Raw genomic sequence first — 18955 nt, forward strand, 5'->3', positions numbered from 1 at the left:
TAATGGGCCTTGCAGAGAGATGATTGTCTTTCTTTTTGAAACAGAGCTATCTACCTAAAGCCTAGTAGGCCCGTAAATACAGGCCTCAAACCCCCACAATTATTTTGATGAAGTGAGAAAAGAAAGGGGGTATTTAACGCTTATCGGTCGGTCCAAATCTCACAAGTGTGCCTCCTGACTTTCTCTCTACGACAGAATTCGAAGAAGGAAAAAAGCTCCTCACGATGGTTCTCGAGGTGATTTGGATATCTTCGTTCGTTGATGCTTACTTAAATAAATGACTGTGTTTGAATGTTTTGATTTGGTGCGCAGGCGACAATGATATGCATCGACAACTCAGAGTGGATGAGAAACGGAGATTACTCACCCTCTAGGTTGCAGGCTCAAACCGAAGCTGTCAATCTTCTCTGCGGTGCCAAAACTCAGGTAACACTCGATGGTTTGATTAGGGTTTGTTTAGATTGTGCTATTGGATCTTTCGTTTTGGCAATTGCAGTCGAATCCAGAGAACACGGTAGGGATCTTGACAATGGCGGGCAAAGGAGTTAGAGTTTTGACGACGCCTACCTCTGATCTTGGCAAAATTTTGGCCTGTATGCACGGTATGGTCTCTACTCTACTCAATTGGTTGCTTTTCTACAAGGAGAGGAGAGGAGTGGTGATGACATTAATTTTGCTTTCTTTTTCAGGACTCGATGTGGGAGGAGAGATTAACTTAACGGCAGCCATCCAGATTGCTCAGCTTGCTCTTAAGCATCGCCAAAACAAGAATCAACGCCAACGGATTATTGTTTTCGCTGGAAGGTACGGTACTCTCTCTTCTTCTTCTTGATATAATAATAGTTTTCTCATGCTTCTTTTTTTTTTTCTTTAGCCCAATCAAGTATGAAAAGAAGGCCTTGGAGGTTGTTGGCAAAAGGCTCAAAAAGAACAGTGTCTCTCTTGACGTCGTCAATTTTGGAGATGATGACGATCAGGATAAGCCTCTCAAACTGGAGGCCCTCCTTTCTTCTGTCAATAACAACGATGGTAGCCACATTGTTCATGTTCCTTCTGGTCCCAACGCCCTCTCTGATGTCCTTCTCAGGTACTTCTTCCTTGCCTCCACTTCTCTACTTCATATGTAGAAAGGCCTTGAGCTCTGGACCTTTGTTTTGATTTGGTTTTGTTGTGTTTTTCTAGAGTTGACAAGTGTCGTTATCATGGTGTGACTAGTGGAATTATCTTCCTCATGTGTAACTCTTAAATTTGCTTGCAGCACACCTGTATTCACTGGTGATGAGGGTGCAAGTGGGTATGTTTCTGCCGCAGCTGCTGCTGCTGCTGCCGGTGGTGACTTTGACTTTGGTGTTGATCCAAATATCGATCCAGAGCTTGCTCTCGCCCTTCGGGTCTCCATGGAAGAGGAGAGAGCAAGGCAAGAGGCTGCTGCTAAGAAGGCAGCTGATGAGGCAGGTCAGAAAGACCAAGATGGGGCTTCTGCTTCTGCTTCGCAGGAGACGGTTGCTAGGACAACTGAGAAGAACGCTGAACCAATGGTTAGATGTTAGCCTTGCCTTCTCTGTAAAGCACTATTATTTATTTAGGCACATTGTTTATCATACACTTCTTTTGTTATCAAAAAATTTTTGGCAGGATGAGGACAACGCATTGCTAAATCAGGCAATTGCTATGTCCGTTGGTGATGTAAACATGTCAGAAGCGGCAGATGAGGACCAGGATTTGGCTTTAGGTGAGTAGACTTGTGTGGTAAAATCATATTTGTGGCTTGTAAATGTAACAATATGAATATAGATTCGATTCATTTTGGTGATCCTTATATTTGTGATGAACCTTGTGCAGCTCTGCAAATGTCAATGAGTGGGGAGGAAGCTACGGGTGCTGGAAACCTCTTAGGAGATCAAGCTTTCATATCATCTGTTCTCTCATCCGTAAGCTTTTACTTAAATGAAGTCAGGATTTTTATAAGCAAAATGTAAGAGAAAAGTAGATTGGTCCTAACAGTTTGTGAACACACAGCTTCCAGGGGTGGATCCAAATGATCCAGCGGTTCAAGCGCTGCTAGCGTCTCTGCCAGACGAATCAAAGGTGCGTCTTACATTGGTTTGAACACCTTTCGTTGGTCGATAAAACAAAGATTTCTTTGCTAATGGAATATGTTAAATTTTGCAGCGTAACGAGGAGGAAGAGAGTAGTAGCAAAGGTGAGGATGAGAAGAAGTGAAGAAGGAGACAAGACAGTATCATGATGGTTCTCAATAAAATTCCTGTTTATCTCTTTGGTTGGGTTTTGATAGAGAGATCATATTGGGACTGATGAAGAACTCTTTGTATTATTAATCTCTCTACCTTGTGACCTTGTTTATTCTCTCGCTTTTTCATTAGTGTTATTAGTTGGTTCAAGAAAATCAGTGGCCTAGTTAGTCATGAACCTTGAACAAATCGTCGAATCAAGTCGGTCTAGTCGTAGAAACAGATTTTAAACCTGGCCAAATGGGCGAGAGGTACATACAATTTCAATGAAGATATAGTATAAACCCACTTAAGCTAACCCACAACCCATTGGGATAAGGAAGCCTGAAGCCTAGTTTAAAGATCCTACTAGCAGGATCGGCCCAACCAATTTCGTGGCCCTAAACAATTTTAAACGTTGATATATTCTTAATTCTTCTGCCCTCTTGTTGTTCACTCCTATTTTTGGTAACTATCAAGTAGACAAGTGCCATCGTTAGACTTATTGAGCAATTAAGTTTTAATACAAATTTGATTTATTCCCTTTTAGAGAAAAACAGTGAAAGACAAAAAGCGCAGATTCACAACTAGGACAAAATAATATATATATATATATATATGTTTTGGCTTTTACAAAAGAATTTTGATAGTGTGAGCTTGTTCCACATCTTTAACAGCGAAAGTATGTGTGTAAATTCACTAGAAAAAGAGGCTAGTAGAGGCGTATTATTATTCCATGTAAAATTATATTAGATGGAGTTGTTTTTCAAAATAATTTTTCTTTCGATCAGAACTTTGTTTAATTATATCGACATATATTATATATAATAAAATAATTTAATAGAAGCTTCTATTGCATCTACCTACCACCTTTGAAAAAGATGATAAATATAAGCTTTGTTAAAAAGAAGAAGAGGAAGGCCGGTGCGTCTGTCTTCTTCACTACTTGTGTGGTCATTTGTTTTGTCCTTTTACCCTTTTTCCTTATCCTCAGTTCTCACCACTTCTCTCTTCCATTTCTTCATTTCTCAATATCTCCTATCGAATTATAGATTGATGATTGTAACTTAGAAATTTAATCGCTCAGCTAAAACTTGGTTTGGATTTCATTTATTTTTGTAATCGGAGAATATTTATTTATACCATCAGCGTTAGGTTCGTCTTGTCACCAGAATGATATATCACATGCATGCATGCTTAATCGCCAGTGCAAGTAAACTCATCACAATTTCTAATTGGTAATCATACATAACTTTTAAAGATATCTTATTGGCTGAGATCATACCGATATTTGACCTATTACAAGACTAGAGAATTACAGCCAATTGGTCAAACTTAAACACATACCATAATTTGTTTTTGTAGAACAATATGGATTTGGTGCCGTACAGCTTCAATTTTCACCAAAATATTAACTACAGATTGCAGCTATCGCTAATCCGCTTTAATTCCCTAGCAAATATGAGTATATGTATTTGTCGGCAACTTACCGATCGCGTAAACGGTAAACCATATTTATAACAACAACAAAAAAAACAATATAGGGAGTATCTATTATTTTGGGAGCTGAGACGAGATAGTAGTAGAGGGTTTTTATCGAAGTTTTGTGGAGGTTAACGAACATATCTACCATAATAAAGATCTTAGGATATAGAACAGTGGTATTTTATTTTACGAGCCATTCTTAAATTTCTAATTTCAAGCATGAGGCTACATTCAATGAAACTCGTATATTCCTTTCCATATTCATGCATACATGATCCATGTATGTGTATATCATATGCATGCATATGGATATGTATGTTCAGCATGTATATGTGCATCGCAAGTGGACAAAAGATGAGGAAAGGTTGGTATGTAGGTTGGTAAGGAGATGGGTAGAGAGAAATAAATAGAGTTTGGTAGAAGAAAGGGTCCATTGGTTGTTGCTTCCTTCATTTATGGTTTCTTTTCTATGTTCGTATAATTTTTATTTATTTTCCTTTTATATCTAACATTATTTTTTCTCCTACAACTTATCTGCAAACCTCACTTGGATTTATTTCAATTCCATTTTCTTCAGACGTAATCTTTTATCAGACAGCTTAACAAAATATCATCTCTTTATAATCCAATTATTATGTGATGAAAGCATTTTACTAATAATCTTTTTCTCCTTATTTGGCTTATCTCCAACATAGGATAATGAGTTTTTTTTTGGGCAACGAACGTCTTACGTACCACATAAACTAATCTCAACCATAAGAAATGATTTAGCTGTACGATTTTATTAATTATACTCTCATAGTATAAAGTAGAGAGATCGTACAGTCCCTATACGTCTCGTTTCAAACTATGAAACTCAAATTCTAGTTGATTTCTCTATGGAAATCTGATCTGCAAATCATTGAATGTTTACAAATTATACTATACGATCTCAAAAAATTGTTCAGCAAGATTATCTATAAAATCCAACAGTAGAATTTGTCATACAAAGGGATGAAGAATTTACCATGGAATCAATTCTCTAGGCACAAGAAGAGTTTGTACAGTTACGCGCCTTAGCTAAATTTAAACAATGATTATTATTTCATCTCCAAGCTTCTAAAACCAAAAAGACAAGTGTTGGTCTCTTTCTTTGCCAACCCTAAAAAATCGAACCCGTTGCTCATGTCACTCCCCTTGCCACTGCCTTTGCTACCTCCAACAACATCGCATCTCATTCTTCCGCATCTGCACTCCATCCCGTTTATCGTCCCTAAACTGCATTTGAAACAACGTCGTGGTGTTGTTGTCTTTCCCTCTCCGACAAAGCCTTGATGATGATGATCAACAACATCAGGAAGGCTGATTCTGAGCTCGAGGTTCAAATCTGGAAAGTTCTCTTCAACTGGACACTCGTCTTTTTCTTCTTTGAACGTAACCATTGAGATTTTCTCTTGTTTTCCAGGAAAACTTGTGCTTTCCTGGAATATTTCCATCTTCGGAGTAGAAGAGGAAGAGGCGAAGGAGATATTAATGGTGTTACTTGTGATTGCTTCTAGGTGTGTCGGTTTAGAATCCTGAGAAGCTGACGATTCTTGGATTGGTCTATGAGTTGTTGGATCAATCCCTCGGTTTATAAGCTTTCTTCGTATATGTGTGTTCCAATAGTTCTTTATCTCGTTATCTGTTCTTCCCGGTAATCTCCCAGCAATAAGCGACCATCTATATATATCAACAAAAATAAATATATCTACAAGCTTAGACATCGAAATTCCAAGTTATTGTTTTATTTTTGCATGAATTACAATATATCTCTAGAGACTAGATATTGATTAAGTACTCACTTGTTGCCAAGAAGACTATGGAGCTTGATGATGAGCTCGTCCTCTTCTTCAGTGAAGTTTCCACGCTTAAGGTCAGGCCGGAGATAGTTGATCCACCGGAGACGGCAGCTTTTGCCACACCGGAGAAGGCCGGCGGCTTTGGGGAGAGATCTCCAGCAGCCTTCGCCGTGAGCTTTAATGTAAGCTATGAGCCTCTCGTCCTCTTCTTTTGTCCATGCTCCTTTGTTTGTGTGAGCTTTCTCACAACACGGTGACCTTCCCATGCCTTTTTTTTACTTATTTCTGTTTTGTGGGTTAGATCTTTATTTCTTGATGTCTTGATTTGAAAATGTTACATATATATATACAAAGAGATATGAATTAATCAAGTGTGTTCTTGTTATTATATTGAGGATTGGCTTTTAGCGAGGGTTTAGGCCAAAAGGGCATAAAGGGAGTAAGTTGTTTTTTTGTGTGTGTAGTGGAAGAGGATTGAAGCATTTGGTGGGGCACTTGGATTTTGGGTTTAGGTCGAAGAATTCAAAGCTTCGGTGCATAGTTTATATAAGGTTTTGACATAAAGCTAGGGAGGTACGTATATACACATAGATACATATATACAATTTCTTCTAGATGTTAGAGAGGGTTGAACTTATAATTGCTTCTAGATGTGAGTTGGTGGGAAGGATTTGAATGAGTAGTAGTGTATGGTGGCCTTTCGTTTTGGTACAATAAGTGAGAAGGTTGACATATATGGCATCATGGTCTTTTGATTTATTTTATTTTTAATAAACATGACAACAATTTAATAGATATAAAAGTATGGGGTTATTTGTGAAATAACCAACAAAAAAAGGAAATTAGTTTTATAGAAAGAAGGTAGAGAGAGATAGGAAAAGAAAAGAGGAAAGAGAGTGTGAAATTTTTTTTTTTAATGCTGATTTATTATGATATTACAATTATGAGAAAAATTACATAGACGATCCGACAACCGACAATACTATCTGCCTTATAAGGATCTACGTCTAACTGCATCACTTGAACCGTCATACGAAGATCACGCTTGACCGAGTTTACTTGCATCATGTTGAAGATCCCTTGTAAGTTTTTCTTCTGTAGCCTGCATAATTATTTAATAAATCGCTTTATTTGAGAATTGAAACCTGGATATGCTGGTACAGAAGCATTAATAAACTCTTAGTCACATCATTGGACTAAGGGAGCTTCTATATGTGAAATTGGTTAGTTTGATAATTTTGGGTTTTTGTTTGGTTTTTGGGTGCAAATTCTCTAATAGTATCTTATTTGTACACACTCTATAATACGTTTATATTCAATAAGACTGAACACTTTTTTCTTTTATTTTTCATTTGCATTTAAAACAATTTTCATATCTCATGCTACGAAATAATTATATATATAGAGATCTGAAATTCAGTAAACTGAAAATTAAAAAAAGTTTGTTAATGGCTTTTACTGCCAGAATTGGCCCTAATCTACTCTATTATTATAATATAAACTGGAATCAATAATGAAGAGGAGGGAAAATTTAAGTTGTGGAGGTTGGTGGTAAAGTTAATGAGTGATTTTGTACAAGTGCAGGTCAACTATAGGATGTGTGGTTTATACTGGTCAACAGCTTATTCTCTAGTATATAGACTGCATCAGGCTAATTATTGTTTGAAATTAATAATGCATATGTCTTAGCCCTAATATATTATGTAAACTCTTCTAATTCATTATATAATCATACATACAATCACTCGCTAAACACAGCATTACCAAATAACTAATTATATGTATGGGTATGGTATAACTTGCATATATATATTGTTTTAAATATCTCTGTCAAATGATGGCCATTGTGATAATGGTCATGCTTCTGTATGTATACAAAAACCAATATACAACAAGAACCACCAAACAGGATATGCGTGTATATTATGTAATAAAGCTTTTAGATAGAATAAGAATGTGCCTTCTAGAACCTTGACTTAGCATGGTTTTCTTAAACCAGACTCCTATTATTATTTTTAACTAGCCAGACTTACGAATAAAATATTTTAGGAAGGGTTTTAACCTTTTAACTGGACGGGATGTAATAACAGTGTTGTTATGGCAATAACCGTATATGTCACGTATATTTTTTTCTGTAAAATATGATAAAGTGATAAGACTATTCGTTTCCATCGTATTTTTGTAACAGATGATGTGATTATGATGCAAGAAACACACTTGAACGATGGCAGTAGTTAGGAGAAGAATACATTAGTTATCTTGTATGTTTGTGTACCTGTATATATGCGTTTAAACATAAAGTTGAACTAAATTGTGAAATTTGGTAAGTTAGGTGGAAAATTTGAGAACATTTGAATAAATAATGGTTTATTGAAAAAGATGGAAAAAACGAAAAAGAGAGAGTTGTTGAATTCAATTTTTAATCCATTGGTATACAACCACTCATTTCATGCATGATGATGGCGCTCTTCTAGAAGGCCAGGTTCTCAGCTAGAGCCCAAGATTCTTCAGATCAGCAACAGAAGATATATTCATTTACATTTGATCAAATCAAACCTCATATTACTTTTTAAAATTCACCAAATACTCTAATTATTTGATTTCTTGTTCTACTTAATGTCTTTGTAATTTATTAATAGAGCCTAACTAGTATATTAAACAAACACTAACTAACGAAAAATAAAACACTACTTACAAAGAGCGTTTTAAACATCATGAAAATATATATTTGAGTAAAAAACAGCTAAGTTCTGCTGAATTATTCTTTATATTTGTGTAAAGAATTAACGTTTGTTTATCTAATGGGAGTGTAAATGATGCCGTGGATGAAATAGCGGTGTGTGATGATATAACAATTGTATTTTTCTTTTGCCAAGCATACTACAGATGCCCTATAATAATATATAGTACTATTACTAATTAATTTGTCATTTTCTTAGCGTAAGTGATATGGCTATGAGTTGGATAATTAAATACTAGTATTATTTAGGGTTCATTTGTGACTGAGGACGTGGGATTTGGTTCACCTTCCACTTTTTGTTGTTATTTGTTTTAAAGTGTTCTAATTCCAACGCTGCATTATCTCACGGTAAACTACTATATATATATGGGATTTTATTGGTTGACGATCTGATTGTTGCTCGTCCACATTCTGTCTTTAACAAAAAAAGATATAAAAAAAAAAACTATATATATCTGGGATTTTATTTTGAGCAGAGTAAGATACTACTATGATCTGTTTTCTTTTTTTTTTTCCGGTAAAAGTTGTACTATGATCTGTTCCCTCGCAAATACGTGAAAGTAAGTTGGATAGTTGGTGACGGTAAAGGATACAAAAAAAATGGTCACAGCAATCATACATATCTACTTATATAAATAAGAATAGATAAAATAGAAATTATATAATATGTTAAGATTTACTATATATCTCTAGTTCCTACGGCAGTGATGAAAATATGCAATACAGAGCATTATATTACAGAAAAGAAAAGATTAGAAAATACACAAAAACCATGTCAACGGAAATCAATAATGACAAAAGTAATTATTTGGAGGAGATGATAGATTGAGTATAGCGGATAACCAGAACTGCTAACCGTGCAATCTGTATATATGAAAGTTTTTTAGTTAAAAGTTAAAAAAGATAAATTATATAACTAAATATTAATCAAATAAAATGTATAACTAAATTAAAAAATAAAAAACGAAATTTTAATTTATTTGATTAGATAATTGATTAAAATTAATAATAGTAAGAATTATCCAAAATCTAAAAATATAATTTAAAAAGAGAGATAATTTATGTATATATTGTATTGTTATCTGAAAAAGTATTTTAGTAAAAAGTTAAAACATGAATTATATAACTAAATAAATAAAAACGAAATTTTAATTTATTTGATTAGATAATTGATTAAAATTAATAATAGTAAGAATTATCCAAAATCTGAAAATATAATTTAAAAAGAGAGATAATTTATGTATATATTGTATTGTTATCTGAAAAAGTATTTTAGTAAAAAGTTAAAACATGAATTATATAACTAAATATCAATAAAATTAAATTATTAATTATATAAAAAAATATAATATTGAATTATCCAAAATCTAAAAATATAATTAAAAAAAAAGATAATTTCTCTATATATATATTGTATTGTTATCTGAAAAAGTATTTTAGTAAAAAGTTAAAAACATAAATTACATAATTAAATATTAATCAAATATTTTTTTTAATTATATAATTAAATATATAATATTAAGTTATTTTAAGATTTATTTTAATATATAATGAATATAGTGTACAAAGAACTTTTCAAAAGTTATGAAAATGTTTAACTCCGCATCGCGGGCAAAACACCTAGTTAAAACTTAAACTAAAAGTACACAAAGCTGGCAAAGGTATGAAAACCCTTCCAGAGCCAACAGCCAGCATAGTAGACAATACTATCTGGAATCAAGAAAAGGACCAAGACAACAACTGATAAAGAAGGGAACAAGATCAGAAGAAACTTTTGGAGTTAAAAACAAATATCAAGAATGAGAAGCCACGATGATGGAAGCCGGAATGAGAGAGAAAGCGATGATGGTCTAAATTATTGGGGTGATAGCAAAGCTCCACCAACAGTTCCGATACGGAACTACGAGCACCAGCCACTCAAGAACAAGCTTCAACTGAGGGAAGCCACAAGATAACTGATCTTCACCCGAGCAGCCGACGAAGAAAAAACTCGGTTTACAATCAAACTACTCAAAGACCAATCGCGATTGAGCTAAAGCTCCACAATTCCTACCGGAGAACCCGTCGGTTAAAAACCAAGGAACAGCACAACTTCACAGCATCATTGCTTCACAAAGACAATACTCCAATAAACCACAGGTCGAGCAAGGCCTTACCGCATAACCTTAGTAGTAGTAGTTAAAACAAAAACAAAATAAAAGGAAAGTATGCGTGGAAACGTCATCGTATGGAGCTGAAAGGAAAGGAGTGAAGGAATCACATGTAGTAACCGGATCCACGTGTCAGTCATCTTGTCCAAAAAGCAGTGCTTTTTAGGAAGCTTGGAGCTGGGCTCGACGACTTGCTTGCCTTCTTCCGGCATTGCCTCAGCTTCCTCCTCCTCCTCCTCTTCCCACAGGATGAAGAAGAAGATTCTCTCTGGCTTGCGCTCCCAAGGTGAAGAGAGATCGAGGCTTTAACCCACCTCTGCGACATTTTATCCATTGCCTCCGAAGACTCCCACCTTCTCTCTTGATTCCTTCCTCCCTCTTCTTGTTTCTTGCTTCGTCGCCATTCAATACATGGACTTGGCCGAGCAGGTTCCCCATCCTATCAGTTTTTGCTTTTCCTGAATTTGAGAACTCAGGCATCTGACTTGGCCGAGCAGGTTCTCCCTTCCTACTGGCACAAACACTTTGGTGAAAGGTTCTCTCAAAGTTTCACCTAGAGAAAAATTACTTAGTGATCAACCTGAACTTCTGCAGCAATTTGGATTGGATCTTCTTCCAGTTTTAGTGCAGGTAGTTTTTGTTGCATTTGCTACAAAGTAATATGCATACTATCTGTTGTATGTTTAACTATCCTTTCTTTCTTTTTTCTTTCTTTCCAATAGATTCATGGTTCTAGCGTCAATGGTACAAATACTATGGATACTTGAGTTCCATTCCCCCTTTAGATTTCATTTGGTCAATGTTAATTTTCATTTAACTATTGAGTTATAAAAGTTAGCTTCAATGTTTTTCAGTGTCTTCATCATTTGCTTCCTCTCCCATCATAAATCAGAGTCTCTTTGGCTGTAAAGTTAAAAGCAAAACATAAATTGACTAATCAAGAAACAATTGTGGTATTATGGTTCTTGAGCAAGAACTGTCTTCAATTTCAGAGTTAGAGGCTCTTCATTCTTTAAAACGAAAAGGCTTATACCTAATAGCTAGTCACACTACGCAGAAACAAAATAGAGACGCCAACAAAAGAAACAAAAACACAAGCTATAAAATATAAATAGAAGAAAACAATTCTTTCTAATAAATTGGACCACCATACTATGTCAACACTCAACATTTCATGCTTGCTTCACAAAGTGAAATTTTATTTAGATAGATACCAGCTCTTGTTTAATGATCTTGTTTTCGCTTTTCCCTATCTTTTAAATCTTGATTGTTTCCCTCTCTTTCCTTTTCTTCTTCTTCTTCTTCTTCTTCATCATCGTCTTCCTCTTCAGCATCTTCTCTCTTATGTTTCTGCTCATTTCCCTGTTTCTTCTCACACTTCACTTGCACTGCCAGCGTCTTAACTATATCTTGACACTTTTTGTCTTCAAATGTCTCTCTTTCTACTACTATTGAACAACGGCTCTTTCCCAAACATTTCTGTGACAAAAAAAAAAAAAACTCACTTAGTTAATCAACCAAAAAAATATATCTTAAAACTCACTCACTTAGTTAATCACCACGTTACCTTTTCCACCACTTCTTTGGACTTGGATGCAGAGCACTTTCCCATTGTGAAATTTCCACAAGTTCCTGTGGGATCTCCAAAACTTGCAAATTCTACGGAAACAATCTGTTTCCCAGGTGGACATTTGATGAGCGACTTCAACCTCATATCTTTGTTTCTTGGAACTATATTAGGCCCCTGTCTCTTCCAATATTTCACTGAAGCTGGATAATTCTCTTCTACAAAACTACATATCGTGTCTCTATTCACTAACACAAAATCAATAGCTTCAAGTTTCACCCCTGGTTCTTCTTCGAAAATGACAAGCATATTCTTCTCCTTTTTCTTCATGAAAGTTCTTGGTATATGATACCTGTATATGGAGTAATTCAGATGAAATAAGTGTGTTTCTTTTCTCTATAGATAGTAGTAACAGATCTAGAGAACATACTCGGATTGAGTTGGCTGTCCAGTAGGAGAAAGGAAAGACATCCAGTATCTGCCTATCCCAATCCCGTTCACCCAAATCAATCCTTTTCCCATTCCGTTCATCCTAATCGCAACCGTGTTCTCTCCCTCTGGTGTCTCAAAGTAAGTCTGTAAACAATATAATAAATCCATTATTTATATAATTAAGGATTATTAATGTTTAGTTAGTTACAAGACAATATTAATGTTTTCCAAGTTGACATGAGTGTGTGTTACCTTGTACCACGTAAGAGGCTTGCGTTCGCCGTTTTTCACCCATTTGACTTTCTTGGATCCTTGTTCTGTGTACACCTCTTTCTTTTCACCTTCTAAACCCGCCTTCAACATGTATATATATATATATATATAAGGACTCATTACATCATCAAAACCAAGACATTGTCTTTTGTCACAAATACAATACTATCATTTTGATCATACATACACGTACGTACCAGATGTCCCCAGTGATTGTTCTCGGTTAAATCACGCTCTCCCGACTTCAAACCGATGATGGAAGCACCACGTGGACCCGCAAACCTCTTCTCCATGTATGATCCGCTGTCCTGTATTTTTTTTTTTTTAACAATCCATATTTGGTGTCACAACATATATACTCTCTCTCAATCTTGAATAATGTTTCCTATAAATAAATACTCACAGGGAATCCGGTTAGTACACCCAAGATAGAAATGTGGTTATCTCCAGGTTTAAGTTTAACCGGTTTTTTGAATACGAAGCTCTTCATTTCATGGCTTCCATGCTTATTCCCTACGTATTCTCCATTAACGTAAACGATAGCCGCGTGACCAAGACTCGCTACTCTCAGTATAGTCTTAACACCTTTCTTGTCTGGCAAGTCATCTTCTTTAATCTTTATGCTGTATATCATTCCATTCATTCATGGAATCAAAAGGCATCAAAATAAAATAAAAAGAAAAATATGGTTGCTTGTGAAAGAAGTTACCTACCTGGTGGTGTACCAAGCATAATCAGTTTTGTCCTTGGTTAAGTAATAAAGCTCCCCAGGAATCAAGGTATCACCTTCGAGTTTGGAAGGAACATTCTCACTATACATGTCAAACTTTAGACCTTTGCTGCTCTTCTCCGATTTTACAAAATTTCTCCAACTGTGCTGTGCCACTATCTGTTTCAGAACAATTTTAATACAAGTTTTTCGTTAATATAATATATTCTCGTTGTCCCTAAGTTAAAACAAAATTGAACCGGAGTTTACCTGCGCAGTGTTGTAGACGACGGTTTTACAGTCAGGTAATATGCTGATGGAGCGAGACGGTAAAACGAACTTCTGACCTTTGAATTTGACAGTATTGGGTTCTCTTGTGTTGTTGTTCGCTAAGAAAGCCGCACAGACATTTGTCCCTGGCTGCTCGTAGTACCTAACCTGCACAAAACCCAAAACCGGACCGTTAAGGTCCCATGATAACCGGATATATAGAGAGAGAGAGAGAGAGATTTAATGGAAGGGTAACCTGACCTCGGTGTCGGGACCAAGTTTCTGGAAACGAGGGTGACCCCACAAGAGTGCCTTCTTGCACAGTTCAAGTGCTCTGTGCACATGTTTCAGGTGACCGTATTTGGGATCCTTCTCCATACCTAGCCAGAAACAGCTTTATGATTGGGGGTTGGCCTTAAGTTTTTCAGTGAGAGGGTCTGTAAAATTACCGTATTCGTCAAGTGGGGCATGGTCGTAGTAACGAGTGGTAACGAAATGAGCAGACGTGCGTCCGAAGTTGGTTCCACCATGGTACTGCACACAGAAACAGAGGTGTCTCACTCTCACATGTATATATTTAGGTGAGGTTAACGTACGTACCATGTAGTAGTTGACATGAGATCCATTCTTAGAGAAGAATCTAGAAACTGCGAAGGCAATATCCTCCGATCTTCTATTTGTTGTAGGATCCCCAAAAACTCGAAACCTGGAGAAATATAACAAACAGATTATATAGTTTTGAGTTGATGAGAGAGATGAACTGAAGAGCAATGCATGCATGCATGCATGCATGAATTCGTACTGAGTAGTCCAGTTCTCGGTCCAAAGGGAAGGCATATCGGGTCTTTTTGGTCCAGGGAAAGTGTCTCCGCAATGCCTTCCATTACAAGCATTAATAATATTGCCAGGAGCATTGTCTTGTTTGCACATAACCCATGGGATTCCAAGATTCATCGACTCCACCAAATTCGCTGCCCATTTTATATATCTCTCTCCATTCTCCTTGTATGCTAACCTTACCGCATTGTACTCGTTCTCTATCTGCCATTTAATTTTATAGACACGCTTTGAGTTTGCTCGATGTTTTTCTTAACATCACTTTTTTGCTCTATATATACCTGTCCTAAGATGATGGGACCTCCTTGTGAAGCGAACAGCTTCTCTTCTTTCAATATCCCAAGTATTTTCCTCACATATCTCTCTGTGTGCTCCTTCATTTCCATTCAATATCATCAGATTTCACAATATTACTACATAAAAGCCTTTATATATGGTTCATATATTTTTACCTTGAAAGGTTCATTATCTGTACGGAAGTAAACATCCGGGACCTCGCGTAGCCAAACCGGCAACCCTCTGAAAATTAAATAAATGAGTTCAAGAAAGAAAGAATAGATTACGTATTATTTTTGGGTTTGAATCCTTGTTTCACACCCGTGGTTCCATTCGGCTTGGATAAAGGGTCCAAGTCTGATAGTAACATAGAGACCTTTCTCATGGATCAGCTTGATGAACTTCACAAGATCGAACCTCCCTTTGAAATCCCACTGGAACCCATTATAACTTATAAGGACACAAGAATTTAAAAAAATCAACCATAAAAAAGAACTATGTAATAATTTTGTGATAACCTTTCCTTGTTCAGGCTCATGCACATTCCAGAAAACATAAGTTTGAATAGTGTTTAGTCTCCCAACTCTAGCTTTTTCTATTATACTGGGCCACATCTGAAACAAAAATAAATTCAGATCCATATTTATAAAGTGTGTTGCTGGGCAATAGACATAAATATGATTTAGCTCTCTGCTTACATCTGGTGTGCTTCGAGGGTAATGAACAGAGCCTGAGTACAGAAGCTCTCTTTTTCCATTTATAATTAACGAAGTTCCATCGTATGTTACTCCTTTCTTATTCTTTTTCTTATTATTCTCATCATCATCTTTTTCTTCTTTTGCATAGCCTGCCTTTAAACAAAGTGAAATTAGAAGCAGAATCCCTATCAAATATATTGTTCTTGACTTCATTCTTATTATTTATTTTTTAAATAAAATCTTTTTGTTTTGTGTAATGAAGATTGAAACTCGTAATATAGAAATGTTCCCATGTTTGGAGGATTTCCATGGTTATAGAGGGAAGCTCGGAAACTTTGTCTGAACAAGTCTCTTTCTCAAAAAAAAAAACAATTCTCTCTTATTTAATTGATTACTACTGTTAATCCGTATTTTTTGGACTACTTTTTTTTTTTCCTTCTAAATATTTCTTATAAATAACCCAAGATAATTCTACAAACATATATGCCTTACCCCTCAAGGCAACCAACAAAAACAAACACAGCAGAAACAGGACAGACCCCTGTTAAAAACCTTCACTAAACTTCCTCTCTTCTCCTAGAGCTGTGGACGCACGATAAGAAGCTCTAACCTCGAGATCAATTAGAGGAAGCGGCTTTCACTTTCGAAAAATTCGACTAACCACGACGGAGGTCCTGCCGCAACATACGACTGAACCAATCTGTGCCGGTTAACACTATCGGCGATGAAAGACGCCCCTCTGTTTGTCTCGTTTTTTACTACCCTTACCCTCCACTCTTCAATCCCAGCCACACTCCGAATGAATTCATCACGTTGGAATAAGAAAGATGGCCATGCTTGTGGTCTCAAAACTGCTCCAAAAAGATCCTCGAAATCTCCAGCGAAAATTACTTTGTTGACATGGAGACTATTCATACTTTCAGCTGCCCATAGTGTTGCCTGCAGTTTCGCTTGATCTTTCGAAACTATCTCTGCGAAAGCTCTCCTACTATGACAGACCACCTCGCCACTGTGGTTTCTAACAACCCACGCTCCTCCAAGGGACTTACCCCTTTTGTCCCAATCATACGCTATGTTGCACATGAGCCAGTCTTTCGGAGGAGGTTCCCACCTTTTCTCCAAACCTTTCTTCTCTACCGGTTGCTGCTGCTGAAGTTCCTTTTCCACCGCCTGAGCTAAGAACCATTCTCCCGCGTCCCTTTGCGCTCTTGCCACTATTTCCTCCGCACCCCAACGTTTTCCTTCAAATAAGAATTCATTCCTGCTTTTCCACAAGCTCCAGAGTACCCAAGGCCAAGCTCTTAGCTTCTTTGATTCCCCAAGTCTTACCTTCTTCACTCCTAGAAGGAAGTTCATGTTTTCCAAAACCGAAGTGACATTAAAACCCAACCGAGGAGCTGGAATCTCTGCAACCGCCCACACTTGTCTAGCAATATGGCAGGTGAAAAGAACATGATTAATGTCTTCTTCCTCAGAGCCACACAGTTGACATCTGTTATCTACTTTGATCCCTCTCTTTAGTAATAATTGAGCCACCGGCAACGCTTCATTTAGAATCTTCCACAGGAAAATCTTGATCTTAGGGAGAGTCAACACCTTCCACACGTCTTCTTTCAAAGGATTTACTGATGGCAACATTCGTGCTTCAGGTTGTTGTGCTTTTGTTTTCACGTCACAAGCCAGCCAGTACGCAGATTTGACGGTGAAAGAACCACTTTTATTAAATTTCCACGAGGTAAAATCTTCTCTGCTGATCACTGGTTGCTTCTTCAATATGAGTTCCATATCTCCTGCGACAAAAAACTCCTGCAGGGCTTGCACATTCCATCTTCTGGATACTTGATCTATGAGAGACGATGCCTTCAAGTTTACCTCAAACCTCACATTTTTCCTCCAAGGTGCCCTTAGACCCTCACGAGGGTCATCGATCCATCTGTCAGTCCAGACTCGAGTGTTCATACCGTTTCCAACCTCGTGCCTTAACCCTTTGACCAATAACTCTCTGCCAAACAACAGACTTCGCCATGAAAATGATGGTCTTGCCCCTATTACTGCCGATAAGAACTCCCCTTGAGGAAAGTACCTACTCTTCAAAAATCTGGCCAGTAATGATTCAGGTTGATTCACTATTCTCCATCCTTGCTTTGCAAGTAGAGCTTGGTTAAAGCTTTCCAAGTCCCTGAAACCCATACCTCCCAACTCTTTTGGTAGACACATTCGATTCCAAGCGACCCAATGAATTTTCCTCAGCCCTGCGTCTGAACCCCACCAAAAATTAGCCATCAAACTTGCCAGTTGAGATAGCAAAGTCTTTGGCAATCTGAAACAAGACATCGCATAAACCGGTATCGCCGCGGCTGTAGATTTGAGGAGAACCTCCTTGCCTCCCTGAGAGAGTTTGCGAAGATACCAACCATCCAATCTTCCTTGAGTTCTCTCTTTTAAATAAGACAACAGCTCTACCTTGGACCCAGAGAAACATTCAGGCAGCCCTAAGTATTTGCTTGTGCCACCAATATTATAAATCTGCAGGATATCTTGGATGGCTCTTTTCTGAGCCTCTGGAATCTGATCCCCAAACGAAATTGCCGATTTTTGAAAGTTTATTGTTTGCCCCGTAGCCTCCCCATAAAACTGAAGAATGCGATTCAGATTATGACCCTGAACCAGTGACGCTTTTATGAGGAACAAGCTATCATCAGCGAAGAACAGATGGTGAATCGAGGGACCTGATTCTTCAAAGCGCATGCCTTCTATCACCCCGTTTCTTTCAGCAACCTCCAACAGGTGGGATAGACCTTCCGTGCAAAGAACAAAGAGGAAAGGCGAGAGAGGATCGCCTTGCCTTAGTCCTCTCTGCGGTTTGATTAATCCAAAAGGTTGATCATTAATCAGGACTGAGAAGGATACTGATGTTACACACATCATAATCCACTTCACCCACTTCTGATCAAATCCCAAAGCCACCAGTAAGGACCGTAAGTAGGACCATTCAACTTTGTCATAAGCTTTCGACATATCTGTCTTCACCGCCATGTATTCCGCAGCTACCGAGGGTAGAACCTTAAGAGCGTGAACTGCTTCATGTGCGATTATGATATTGTCCGATATCAGTCTCTCACTGACAAAAGCCGACTGGTTCACTGACACTATATCCGGTAAAACTGGTTGCAATCTATGAATCAGGATCTTTGACACCACTTTGTATAGAACTGAGCACAGACTGATTGGTCTCAAATCCGTCATTGCTTCCGGGTCTGGGATCTTTGGAAGAAGGCATATATAAGTGTAGTTCCAATCCTCAGGTAGACTTCCCTCTTCAAAAATATCTCGGATCTCCTTTGTGATGTCCTCACCCACCACATCCCAATACTTTTGGAAAAACAGCGCCGACATACCATCCGGGCCAGGAGCGCTCTCCGGTTTAATTGAAAACATTGCTTCTTTAACTTCCTCTGTCGAGATCG

At 37.2% G+C, this 18955-nt stretch overlaps 3 protein-coding genes and 2 long non-coding RNA genes across 5 annotated transcripts; 3 read left to right on the forward strand and 2 right to left on the reverse strand.

Moving 5' to 3' along the window:
* The first annotated feature begins 15 nt into the window (after positions 1-15).
* Positions 16-2407, forward strand: LOC103828090 (26S proteasome non-ATPase regulatory subunit 4 homolog). The gene is made up of 10 exons (XM_009103685.2): positions 16-236; positions 313-426; positions 497-602; positions 690-804; positions 875-1087; positions 1259-1538; positions 1636-1732; positions 1843-1931; positions 2020-2088; positions 2173-2407. The coding sequence occupies exons 1-10, from the start codon at positions 225-227 to the stop codon at positions 2221-2223; spliced, it is 1146 nt and encodes a 381-aa protein (XP_009101933.2). The 5' UTR covers positions 16-224; the 3' UTR covers positions 2224-2407.
* A 2240-nt stretch (positions 2408-4647) lies between these two features.
* Positions 4648-6061, reverse strand: LOC103828091 (transcription repressor MYB4). Its single transcript, XM_009103686.3, has 2 exons — positions 5540-6061; positions 4648-5417 (listed from the first exon to the last, which is right to left on the reverse strand). The coding sequence occupies exons 1-2, from the start codon at positions 5800-5802 to the stop codon at positions 4796-4798; spliced, it is 885 nt and encodes a 294-aa protein (XP_009101934.1). The 5' UTR covers positions 5803-6061; the 3' UTR covers positions 4648-4795.
* Positions 6062-6438: 377 nt separating this feature from the next.
* LOC117126190 lies at positions 6439-9119 on the forward strand. Its single transcript, XR_004448669.1, has 2 exons — positions 6439-6618; positions 7725-9119. It is a non-coding gene; the product is annotated as an uncharacterized LOC117126190 (long non-coding RNA).
* A 560-nt stretch (positions 9120-9679) lies between these two features.
* LOC117125938 lies at positions 9680-11288 on the forward strand. Its single transcript, XR_004448394.1, has 2 exons — positions 9680-11056; positions 11149-11288. It is a non-coding gene; the product is annotated as an uncharacterized LOC117125938 (long non-coding RNA).
* A 220-nt stretch (positions 11289-11508) lies between these two features.
* LOC103828092 (beta-galactosidase 14) lies at positions 11509-15740 on the reverse strand. Its single transcript, XM_009103687.2, has 17 exons — positions 15489-15740; positions 15309-15404; positions 15112-15224; positions 14967-15033; positions 14796-14888; positions 14480-14718; positions 14278-14383; positions 14127-14211; positions 13939-14057; positions 13678-13845; positions 13412-13587; positions 13102-13321; positions 12896-13006; positions 12678-12779; positions 12424-12569; positions 11994-12345; positions 11509-11905 (listed from the first exon to the last, which is right to left on the reverse strand). Exons 1-17 carry the CDS (start codon positions 15699-15701, stop codon positions 11651-11653), a joined length of 2661 nt encoding a protein of 886 aa, XP_009101935.1. The 5' UTR covers positions 15702-15740; the 3' UTR covers positions 11509-11650.
* Positions 15741-18955: the final 3215 nt, after the last annotated feature.

The sequence above is a fragment of the Brassica rapa genome, chromosome A06 (assembly GCF_000309985.2).
Source record: "Brassica rapa cultivar Chiifu-401-42 chromosome A06, CAAS_Brap_v3.01, whole genome shotgun sequence".
NCBI classification, from domain to species: domain Eukaryota; kingdom Viridiplantae; phylum Streptophyta; class Magnoliopsida; order Brassicales; family Brassicaceae; genus Brassica; species Brassica rapa.